Here is a 12,834-nt window from a genome sequence, read left to right as displayed (position 1 = left end):
AGGGTTGAAAGCAGCCAGAATTTGATGGGGTTTCATAAATAAATTCATGAGTGGAGCTCTTTTTAATTGTATTCAGTATCATTAGGCTGTTCTGCCGCTGAAATGTTTGGTCTCTGGTAATAAACATCTGAAGTCTATGATGGTGAACTTTGATCAGTTATTAAAGATTCATTACAGTTATTTCACCTTTCTCATGATATATTGGTAACATTTTACAATAAGGTTCTATTTGTTAACTTTAAAGTGTTACTACATAACACTTTACAAAAATATCTTATTTGTTAACATTAATGTATTAACTAACAGCAACTAACAATGAGCAATACATCTATTATTGTATTTATTAATCTTTGTTAATGTTAGTTAATAAAATACAGTTGTCCATTGTTTGTTAATTTAAATTCACAGTGCATTAACTTACGTTAACAAATATAACTTTTGATTTTAATCATGTATTAGTACATGTTTACAAGAAATTAACATGAACTAAAACAAACTAAGTTGTAGCTGTTAATATTTAATGGACCTGAACATGAACTAACAATAAAAAAATAAAATAAATATATACACTCACCGGCCACTTTATTAGGTACCCCATGCTAGTAACGGGTTGGACCCCCTTTTGCCTTCAGAACTGCCTCAATTCTTCGTGGCATAGATTCAACAAGGTGCTGGAAGCATTCCTCAGGGAGTTTGGTCCATATTGACATGATGGCATCACACAGTTGCCGCAGATTTGTCGGCTTCACATCCATGATGCGAATCTCCCGTTCCACCACATCCCAAAGATGCTCTATTGGATTGAGATCTGGTGACTGTGGAGGCCATTTGAGTACAGCGAACTCATTGTCATGTTCAAGAAACCAGTCTGAGATGATTCCAGCTTTATGACATGGCGCATTATCCTGCTGAAAGTAGCCATCAGAAGTTGGGTACATTGTGGTCATAAAGGGATGGACATGGTCAGCAACAATACTCCGGTAGGCTGTGGCGTTGCAACGATGCTCAATTGGTACCAAGGGGCCCAAAGAGTGCCAAGAAAATATTCCCCACACCATGACACCACCACCACCAGCCTGAACCGTTGATACAAGGCAGGATGGATCCATGCTTTCATGTTGTAGACGCCAAATTCTGACCCTACCATCCGAATGTCGCAGCAGAAATCGAGACTCATCAGACCAGGCAACGTTTTTCCAATCTTCTATTGTCCAATTTCGATGAGCTTGTGCAAATTGTAGCCTCAGTTTCCTGTTCTTAGCTGAAAGGAGTGGCACCCGGTGTGGTCTTCTGCTGCTGTAGCCCATCTGCCTCAAAGTTCGACGTACTGTGCGTTCAGAGATGCTCTTCTGCCCACCTTGGTTGTAACGGGTGGTTATTTGAGTCACTGTTGCCCTTCTATCAGCTCGAACCAGTCTGGCCATTCTCCTCTGACCTCTGGCATCAACAAGGCATTTCCGCCCACAGAACTGCCGCTCACTGGATGTTTTTTCTTTTTCGGACCATTCTCTGTAAACCCTAGAGATGGTTGTGCGTGAAAATCCCAGTAGATTAGCAGTTTCTGAAATACTCAGACCAGCCCTTCTGGCACCAACAATCATGCCACGTTCAAAGTCACTCAAATCACCTTTCTTCCCCATACTGATGCTCGGTTTGAACTGCAGGAGATTGTCTTGACCATGTCTACATGCCTAAAAGCACTGAGTTGCCGCCATGTGATTGGCTGCTTAGAAATTAAGTGTTAACGAGCAGTTGGACAGGTGTACCTAATAAAGTGGCCGGTGAGTGTATATATATATTAATTGACGTTATCAAAGATTATTAATTGTTATGACAAATGTGAGGGTTCTCAAGTCTCACGCATTGGTCGTAATTCAACCAGTTCACACGCTCACACGCCACACCGTGTAATTCTCACGCTGAAAAGGCAACGCCAACTAAGTTGTCCTGCAAGCTTTATATATAACGTTGTATACGAGGCACTGGCACACAAAGTGAAGTTTCCTGCCGCCAGCATGTATCTCTCGGACAGATTGCGTTCGTTAGGCAACATAGATGCGCGAACACACGGAAATTGACGGAACGTTCTCGGCCACCGTATGTTTGTTACTAGGTAACCAACAACATTGCGCGGACACACGTCATGATGGAGAAGGGAAGAAAGCTCGTCTAACATTCTTAGGCTATAACATTTCATATATAGCCCATCGTTTTTTTAATATGATTTTCATTTTTGTAATTTTTGAAACATAACATTAAAGATAGGCTATATTTGATGTGATGAATTACTCTGTCATTTATGAGATTTACCAATTATTATAATTTCAATTTGTGCTGGTTATGAACAATGGCTAAAATTGGGGAGCGGGGATGGGTGGGGGTGTGGCTCCATTGGGGCTCCTCCCTTTACCGCATGTGATCTTACTCCAAGCTTTTGATAAATCAGTTAAAGGTGGGCAATACATTTGCAGGGTTCTCAAGTTTTTAGTTAATGCATTTACTAATGCTAACTAATTAGTCCTGGTGATATGTGCAAAATCTGAGGTGATATATTCACTTTTTCATAAAAGCATTAAACTTGGTACCCTTGTACAGTTTGGACCTTGGACATTTTCAGAAATTGAGCCATCGTAAAAACGCCTTGTGGTGGCCATGGCAGCCATTTTACTTTCCGCCATAACCAAATGATGTATTTTGTCACATCTCCTGAAACTCCTCAAACATAACAGAAAAGATGATGTCATCATAAACTGTTGAGGTGAATAGTTAGTAGTGAATTCAGGGTTATGAGAAGGAAATCACAGTACCTGAGAACTTAGGCTAGACTTTACACAACATGCATACAACACATGATATTATAGAGTTTATAAAGCTTTATCCTTTTGTTTATTAACCTTGACAATATAAAGTGACTGTAAAGAGTAGAATATTAAATATGACCATAGCAACATAGCTTAAAAAGAATGTCATACACAAAGATTCACTGAAAAATAATCTATTTCAGAAACGCGTTTGTTTGTTTGATTGTTTTGTTGTTGTTGAACCTATTCTTCAATGTTTTCTTGACAGTCTCCTCCACATTGACACAGAGCTGTGCACTTTAAGTTTGTAATGCCCTTGGCAGCCTTTCTTACAGCCACAACTTGGGGCGTCCACACTACTGTGTTTTCGTTTGAAAACGGAGAATTAAAACAAATACGATCTCCGTCCACACCAGGGTTTTTTCTGCGTATTAGAATTGATCTCCGTCCACATTAAAATGACTGAAAAATGGATCACGTGACCATTCACCAACACTGGGTATGCACGTGTCGGTGTAAACAGTGGTTGACGAATCGAGGACATGTCATGACTGATGCCTCTGCGTCAGCGTTTCTAAAGTAATCCGTTTTGTCCCGTCTTCACTAAAGCGTCCTCCGGAGATTTCGGAGATCTAATTATCCCATGCTGTCTTCTTGCACCTGGTTGCAAATGCAGAGACTGTGTCACAGCCAGTGAAGGGATAAAACACAGAAAGAGCCTTTTTAGGACCCAGAGACTTGGCAGTCTCATGGCCAGGTATGTATCTGAAGTTCTTGCTAGTCCCAAATGCCACCCACAACTCCTCAGTGTCCAGCTCTGGCTAGAACCACAACGGTTGGTCCACAGTGCGCTGAGTGATCTTTTTAAATCCTTTTCTTGCAGCACAGGCTGCATGGAGTAGCATCCCTGTATGTGCCTCTTCATGTGTGCAAAGGGCAATCTGATCTGATTTTTGTGGGTGAGATTATTGGGTCTGCATGTCTAAACAACTTGTTTGGTAGTCGACATTTCCACAAGGTTCCTTGTCAGAAAGTAAAAGAGCTCTGTTTGTTTTTTGTCTACTCAGGAACCCTTTCCAGTTCGTTTGTTAACTTGTTTTTTTCCATCCACTCTTGTTCTTGTCACCTTTCCCCGCTTCTGGGACTTTAAGCTGTTAACTTCATAGTAATTCCATACAACATCCCCTCTGGTGACCCTTTCAAGTTTCTCTTTGATATAAGGTATGAAGATATTGCTGGAAAGGTCTTGGATGGTTTTAGCCATGCCTGGTTTCTGCTGCTGATTTAGACCTCACTGTCTGGGGCACTGTTTTTTGAGGCACTGTCTGGGGCAACCTTGTTTCCCTAGCATACTCCACCATAAAGTTAGAGTGATGGAGGGTAGGCCCGATTTTCTTTTTTGAAGAAGTGTTCTAGGTTCCCAACACAGGTCTGACAGGCAATGTAGAGTCTGGAAAACAGTGCACAGTAATTTTTCAGTGAGTTTTGTCTTGGACTGTCCTCTTATTGGAGCTGTTTTAAAAAGAGGGAGCTTGTTCCTCTTCAAACAGGCAGTGATTGATTTTGTGCCCTGCATCTTCTCTGCAACAAATAGTTTGTTCTGCTCTTGGCCCTTCCTCTCTGCAACCCGAACAGCATCCACAACAGCTATGTCTGCTAATTCTTTTGAGTTCAGCTTCAGAATGTTGTTGCTGTCCTCTGCGAAGTGGTTTCCCATTTCCTCAATCACGTCAACCAACTCACATGTCTTGAATTTCAGCTGGAACCTTTTGGCCTGTTCATGATGTCTGTTTTTAGAGACACCCTTATGCTGGTTACACACTACAAGAAATTTGAGGTGATTTTGGACCAATTTCTCCCCTCCTTACAATGCCAGGAAAAGTTCTGATTATCTTGATGGTTCTACAGATTATCGTATCAGATTTTCCTGTGCTATGAGGTGTGTTAAAAACACGTTGGACCCGACCCGATTGAAACGAATAAGAAATCCTGTTGTGTGGGGGGAACAAATGTGTGCATGCTCTGGAGATTATTATGTGAAAAGAAACGATACCCAATCAGAAAGCAAGGTGATGGAAGACTCCCCTCTAACTCATGCTGTAGCATGTAAAGATCATGTTCACACCATCTCCTCAATTTCATCGAAACATTTATTTATTTATTTATTTGGACAAATGGCTGCCGATGGCAGCTTTAAGTGGTCCATCGCTTAACTGCCCGATGTTGCCTGACGGCCTACCGCTGGCTTGATGTGTCCCTGGCTTAAAGTGCTCCTATTAAGGGTTTTTGGAAATTACCTTTCATACAGTCTGCAAATAGTTTATCTCAAAATAAAGAGTCGACTCTGAACCGCTCAAACAAGTCGCTTGAAATCTATTTTTCGCTAAGTTCATACATCATAACTTACGACATTTATATAATACCTGACTACGTTCTGCATGGACAGGACATCTTGCTGTAGCTTGTTCATGTGGATATTGTGGCTAGCGGGATGAGGACAAGGGCTGTGGGAGAGTGGCGTGGGGCCGGTGGCGTAATTGCTGATGGGCGACCCCTGTGCGACGCACCCGTCTTGAATTTCTCACGGAGGAACAGAATATAATAATAATAATAATAATAATACATTTTATTTATTTGGCGCCTTTCTGGACACTCAAGGTCCCCTTACAAAAAATACAATAAAACAAACTATAGTAAAAACTTGCATAAAAACATGTTAAAATACATCATACATAAATCATAAAAAGCATCATAAATAGTATCATACATACGTGATCACAATGAATAGGCTTGTCTAAACAGATGAGTTTTGAGTGTGGATTTAATGTGTTTGATGGAATTGGAGTTGCAGAGGTCAGGGGGTAGAGTGTTCCAGAGCTGGGGAGCTGAGCAACTGCTGAAAGCCCTACTCCCCATAGTCATGAGGCGGGCGGGCGGGCGGGATAGTGAAATGGAGAGAGGAAGAGGAACGAAGAGAGCGGGCTGGTTTGGCAATATGAATGAGATCAGTCAAATATGAAGGGGCTAGGTTATGGATGGCTTTGAATGTGAGGAGCAAGATTTTATATTGGATACGATATGAAATAGGAAGCCAGTGGAGCTGTTGAAGAACTGGGGTAATGTGCTTTATGGATGGTGTGTGAGTAATGATACGTGCAGCAGAATTCTGAACAAGTTGGAGTTTACGGAGGGTTTTTTGTGGAAGACCATACTGGAGAGAATTACAATAATCGATTCGGGAAGTGACAAGGACAAGAACAGCAGTGGATAGAGGAGTGAGAGAAGGACAAAGACGATGAATTTTTCTGAGATGATAATAGGCTTATCCTTTTAGGCAGAAGCCTAAAAGGAGGACGATAGTGGAGATAGAGCGAGGACAGGCCCGAACTTGTGTTTGTTTTATTTTATGGGACAGCAGCCCCTCACAGACAGCTTGTGTATTAAAAAGAGAATAATAGGGGCTCCTTTAAAAAGCACTCCATACACTATAAGGACCATTTCTTCTTGCTGGTCGTCTTCCATGTTTGTTTAGTTTAAATTCACGTTTGATTCAAGAGTTTTTGCAAGATTTCATGTTGGAGCACTCCACACACTAGAGGAACAAAACGGATAAATCTATGAATTTTTATTGTCATGTTTGTGGTCTCTCACATTGTGAAAATATTCTTTATTTAATATTATTTTTATAAAGTATTTTAAGATTTTGATTTTAAAAATCTTTTAGTGTGGCCCCAGCTTCAGATTATACTCTCAGATACCGAAATTTCATTGTAATCCTTCTCACAACGTCACTGAATTCACCATTAACTATTCACCTGAATAGTTTATGAAAACTACTATGACTTATCCACAGTTTTTCAATTTTGATATTTTTCGGTCAAACCGTTGTTGTCTATCAGTCATATAATGCAGGTATAGGGGGTCCACCTCAAAGAGCATGCACAGAGAAGTCAAAATTAAACATGATTTAATTACTTGTAAATGCAAGTACTCATTGATGGCCTAAGACATGAAACAAGCGGTTTGTGTGAGAAAACGAACAGTATTTATATCGTTTTCACCTCATGTAACCACAGCCATGTCCAACTGATCTGAAGGCACGGGCGCTTCGGTCTGCACATGCGCTGGAAGTGATCGCTTGCGTGTGTACGTCACTCATTGTTTACACAGAGATTTCGGAAGTTTCACCTTTCACTGTGTAGATCTAAACATATTTAGATATACAGGAAATCACAATGGAATATCGAATATATGTAAATAATGAGTGACCTACACGCACAAGCGATCACTTCCGACGCATGCACAGATCGAAGCGCCTTTGCCTTCAGCTCAGTTGGACATGGCTGTGGTTACAAGAGGTGAAAACGATATAAATACTGTTCATTTTCTCACACAAAACCAAGCCATCAATGTGTACCTACATTTACGAGTCATTAAATCATGTTTAATTTTGACTTCTCTGTGCATGCTCTTTGAGGTGGACCTCCTATACCTGCATTATGTGACTGATAGACAACAACGGTTTGACCGAAAAATATCAAAATTGAAAATACTGTGGAAACAAAGCACCTACATCTTGGATGCCCTTTAGGTAAGCTAAAACATATCAAAAATTAATTTCAAAGTGAACTATCCCTTCAAGTTAGGATCTTTCTGTAATGCACCCCCAGGGCCGCAAACTGTACATGTGTACCAAGTTTCACGCTTTTATGAAAAATTGAACATAATTTTCACATATCACCTGCACTAAATGGAATCTTGTGGTAAAAGTTACCCATATATTGCTTAAAGATCATTGAAATAAACGAACATTCAAGTTGCCTTTAGATTCATATTTAGGATTCAATACATGTTCAACATATGTTCTGTGCCATACTACCATTTAAAAATACAAATTTAGGGCACGGCCATTGTCAACAGTGTTGTGTTGAAAGCACAAGCAGCTTTATGTTTGTTGTTTACACAGCAAATTTGCGTGACTATTTTGAACCTGATGAGGAAATTTGAGTTTTCACGCAGAATTCTCAATCTCTTGGATTCCAATTAAAGTTACTGTATTTCAGTATTGCCTGTGAAATTTAACCAAATGGGGCAAGGAACTGAACTGCACCAGAGTAAATGTTAACTGTTTCAAAAGTAAAGCCATGAGACACTATATATGCATTAAGATGACAATGATGTGATAAAATCGATAAGACCTTGTGACAGCCTGGAGAGACAGCTCACAGGAGGAAAGAGACCCCAATGGGGCTGTAAGGGTTAGCTACCCTTATCGGCAGTATCCAGCTCCATGTTTACAGGATGCTGGAAACACCCGCCCAAGGCTTCTGAAAAGTTCAAGTGAAAAAATACCCCTAGAGTCTGTGAGAGCGGGGGTGGAAGATGACTCAATTGTGGACAACATGGTTAACGACTTAGGATTGGAAACGGATATGAGTATGGAAAGCAAGACTAGTTCAAGATCTGCAGTTAGTAAAGTCATTGAAATCCAAGTTTGTGTCTGTGGCTGGAGCAAGGCGACAACAGTCAGGGGTTTGAAGGTTCATCAAGGGAAAAATGAAATGCCTGAGGGAGAAGGGACAAGGGCCTTGCATTGATCAGTACTGCTTACGAAGTCAGTCAAGTCAGTCGAATGAAATCCAGCAACAGGAAGCAAACCACAGCTCGCAGGATATCAGCACCCCTGTCATTGACGAGAGGAGGGCTTGCACAGGTAGTGATGAACATATTTATACTTGTGAACCCGGTCAGACTAACCAGCATAAGAGAGAAAATAACCTCAACAGGCATAGGCCTGGAGTTAGATGGCCTAGAGCTTGTGAGAAAACTGCATGGGACATGGTAAACACAGATCTATGCTTCACATTGGAAAGATTAACTAGTACAGTTGAAAAGAAGCTAGATACATTTGGGGACATCATTTACACATATGGAAGTGAGAGATTTGGTGTGGAAAAAAGGAAGGAAAAAGTACAAACTACTACTGGAATGTCTAGACGGCAGCAAAAAATTGAAGGGTTAGAGAAAGAAGACAGCTGAGGAAGCAATGGAAAAGAGCAGAACAAATTCAGAAGGAGTGACTCAATCTCTTACAAAGGCTAATTTCTACAAAGACCCATTCAAAAATCCCATTCAAAAGCCTATGTCAATTCCATCAGACATACCACCTATCAACCCACCAGAACACCAAATAGAGGTCTGTGCAAAGAGGTAGAGCAGGCTTTGAGAAAGGCAAGGGCTTCATCATCTCCAGGGCCTGATGGAGTTCCGTTCAGAGTGTACAAGAGTGCTTCAGGAGTTCTGCGAATTCTGTGGAAATTGATAAAAGTGGCATGGGGAAAACAGGTTGTACCTAGAGCATGGCGCAGAGCAGGTGGAGTCTTTATGCCTAAAGAAAAAGATGCTACAAGCATCAGTCAGTTTCATCCTGTTTCACTATTAAACGTTGAATGTAAGATTTCCTTCAGCATTATTGCCCAGAGATTGTCCACCTACCTAATGAAGAATGGCTTCATTGACACTTCAGTTGAAAAAGCGGGCATTCCAGGCTTCTCAGGATGCTTAGAACACATCAATGTTGTCTGGCAGCGAATTCAGTCAGCTAAAAAGGAGAGAAAGGAGCTCCATGTGACATTCCTAGATTTGGCTTATGCATATGGTTCAGTGCCACATGAGCTTCTTTGGGCAGCATTTGATTTTTTCAGAGTACCAATGTCAATAACAAATTTAGTGAAAGCCTATTTTGGAGATTTGCAATTTAGTTTCTCAACTCCAAAATTCAGCACTGCATGGCAATGCTTAGAGGTTGGAATAATGCTAGGATGCACCATTTCTCCACTGACTTTTACCATGGCAATGGAAGTAATCATTAGGGCATCAAGATGGGTAGTTGGAGGAGAGCGCTTGGCTTATGGGACGATGGGGATCTAAAGGACACAGTTCGAGTGGGAGAAGTTAGACGACAAGCAGTGGAAGGGTTGAAAGGCATAAACAGCTGTGCTCTACCTAGCAAACTAAAACTCTGGTGCTTTCAGTTTGGTCTGCTGCCGAGGTTGCTGTGGCCACTGAACGTGTTCAACGTTTTTTTAACAACAGTGGATAAGCTGGAAGCGTTGAAAAGTTCATACATCAGGAAATGGTTGGGAGTTCTACACTGCCTCAGCAGAGTGGGACTTTATAGTAAAGGAATATTGCAGCTGCCAGTCTCTGCTTTAACCGATGAGTTTAAGTGTGCCAAGGTCAGACTGGAAATGGCCTTAGTAGAGTCATGCGACAAATGTGTAAGGTAGGCAGCCCCTGTGTTGTTAACTGGTAGAAAGTGGTCAGCAAAGAAATCTGTAGTAGAGGCAAAGACTGCCCTTCAAATTGGGGATATAGTGGGACCGGTACAGCAAGGAAGAGGTGGTTTTAGGCTCAGTTTAGCTCCTCCTAAATGGAGAAAGCTGGTAGTCAACGAAGTGCGAAAGCAGGAGGAGAGGATGAGGTGTATAAAGGCCATTTCCCTGGCCAAGCATGGAGAGTGGATGAGATGGGAGAGTGTGGAACAACGCAAGATGGGCTGGCAAGACCTTTGGTCAATGGAAGAGAGTAGGATCAGTTTCCTTATTAGGTCAACATATGATGTTCTCCCATCATTGCAGAACCTAAACCTCTGGGTAGGAGAGGATCCCTCTTGTACTTTGTTTTTATCACCTGCCACATTAAGGCACATTTTGACAGGATGTAAGGTGGCTCTTAGCCAAGGTCGGGTCACTTGGCATCATGACCAAGTGCTGCGATGTTTGGTTTAAGCATTGGAAGGCAAGCGTAGTATGACCAATAAGTTGCCGCCTTGTATAGCAAAACTTTACACACAGAAGACAATATTCCTCCGCCCAGGCGAGCAACCACCAAGAAAAGGTGTTAACACCAATTCTCGCCCAGAACAACTGGAAGCTGCTAGGGACTTGAAGATGCTGGCTGATCTTGATCAACAGCTTATTTTTCCACCTGAGATTGCCACCACTAACCCTACTACCAGATATTGTTTTGTGGTCTGGATCAACACGCATTGTTCAACTGATAGAGTTAACAGTGATGAGGCATATGAGAGGAAGAAACTGTGGTATGCTCATCTGGCATATGAATCAGAACAGCGACGATGGAGAGTCAAAGTTTATCCAGTGGAAGTGGGTTGTCGAGGTTTTGTGGCACACTCTACAACCCGGTTCCTCAGAGACGTCGGATTCAGCGGCCAAGAGTTACACAGTAAAGAACTTATCTGAAGCAGCAGAAAGGAGCAGCAGTTGGCTGTGGTTGAGACGGAAAGATTCTAGCTGGCTGTGTACAGGCCATCACGCTACGGTTTCGTAGAATTCTTGAAAACTTGAAGAGTCTGTTTATTTGTATACGTTCCTGTGGATAGTGCGTGAATGATGGGTGGTTGGGCAAATATTGTTTTTTGCGGTAGATGGTATGCCATACGGAACCGTTGCCACTGAAACTGCTTTGATGCTGCGTTCACGTGCTATGGAAAATAGGATATTTTCCACTTGTGAACTGGTATTTACCAGTGTGTTGCGTTCAAGTGCTTTTGTTGTTGTAATGTGGTAAAAAGATGGAGATCCAGACCTGTTATTTAGCTAAAACTATTTTAGATTGCTTAAGTCATCTGCAACAACAAGAAAATGATTTATCAAAACTCAAAAGGTAAATAATATGCTGTATATTTTCTAGATCATGAATAGTATATATATTTTATATATCTCGGCAACTCGTCCATCAAAATATTCTACGAGTTGCCCAGTGGAAAATACCACATGGGGGGGGGTGTTCTTGTGCATTTTCCACGTCGGCTTTTGGTATTTGCCATAATTACCATAGCACATGAACGCAGCATAATGCACCAGTGGGGCTCGACAGCCGTAGTCAAACGGGTTGGCGGATGTGGTTGGGTTGCGGAGAGATTGTGATTAGGTCTCAGCAGCAGGAGGGATGTAGACGTCCGTAAGCTGGGCTGAGCTGAGTGGGGGACAGAGGGGGGTGACTCTGGGACGCCAGGGTCACTGTCAAGCCCTCTTCAGGTGTCGTGGGCTAGTCGACGAAACACTGAGGACGGAAGGTGCCGACTTGAAGACCCTAGAGATGTTCCGTACTCGGCTTAATCCAGACGGTTGTCGTGCTGGTCCTGTAGTTGCAGCCGTCACGTGTGCTGACGTACCAAATACACTGCAGCCGTTAAAGGCGAAATCTCGTAAACCTTATCTTGGCGAAAGCCGAGTACAAATCAGCATAAAGTTTTAACATCTATTCTCGTGTAATGGAAATCATTTACACATGAATAAACATAATAATAATTATGTGCCTGGATAAATCATAAATTATTTAAACATAAATGATAATGATAAAATGATAAAACAAATAATTTTTTTAGTGGAATACTGCAGTGTTTATTATAAATTTATAATAAACACTGCAGTATTCCATAAAAAAAAAGAAATAACAATTTTGATTTCATGGTTACTGTAAGAGACACATTTCTTAGTGAAACGGAATATTCAGTGAGAAATAATGTGAGACCGGACTTGATTTTTTCCATCGGCATTTATTTGGATTCTTGTGGGAGGGAAGGAAATTTTACCACATGATAGTATTGGCCTTTGTTAAAAGGCAGAAAAGTTTCAGACGTCAGGAAAGGTTTTTTCCCCTAAGAATATGTGACGCAATTAATCATGACCATGGACATTTATTAAGACTATAAATTTAGCCAATTTTGACTTTATAGGAGTTTTTTTTTTCCTGTACTTCCTTGTCATCATGAATACCTTGTGATATTTCTCTTTTAAACTCTCTTTTAGTATTACGATAGATGATGTTGTGTATGTGATCGATGGAGGGAAGATTAAGGAAACACATTTCGACACCCAGAACAATATCAGGACCATGACAGCGGAGTGGGTGAGCTTAGCCAACGCCAAACAGAGGAAGGGCCGTGCTGGAAGGTACTGATCTTTCTCTCTCTCTCCCTCCCCTCATTTATTTATCTTTATATGTT

At 41.4% G+C, this 12,834-nt stretch overlaps 1 protein-coding gene across 2 annotated transcripts in view; it reads left to right on the top strand.

Moving 5' to 3' along the window:
- dhx36 (DEAH-box helicase 36) overlaps positions 1 to 12,834 on the top strand; it is a 108,368-nt gene that overhangs the window by 45,971 nt on the left and 49,563 nt on the right. For both annotated transcript variants that reach the window (XM_089135411.1, XM_089135410.1), the window contains exon 15: positions 12,638 to 12,781. In XM_089135411.1, coding sequence (XP_088991537.1) covers positions 12,638 to 12,781 — 144 coding nt within the window. The remainder of the gene's footprint in view (positions 1 to 12,637; positions 12,782 to 12,834) is intronic.

The sequence above is a fragment of the Pimephales promelas genome, chromosome 10 (assembly GCF_988280905.1).
Source record: "Pimephales promelas chromosome 10, fPimPro1.hap1.1, whole genome shotgun sequence".
NCBI lineage: Eukaryota > Metazoa > Chordata > Actinopteri > Cypriniformes > Leuciscidae > Pimephales > Pimephales promelas.
Note: the sequence above shows the minus strand (reverse complement) of the source record. Positions and strands in the feature narration are given on the sequence as shown.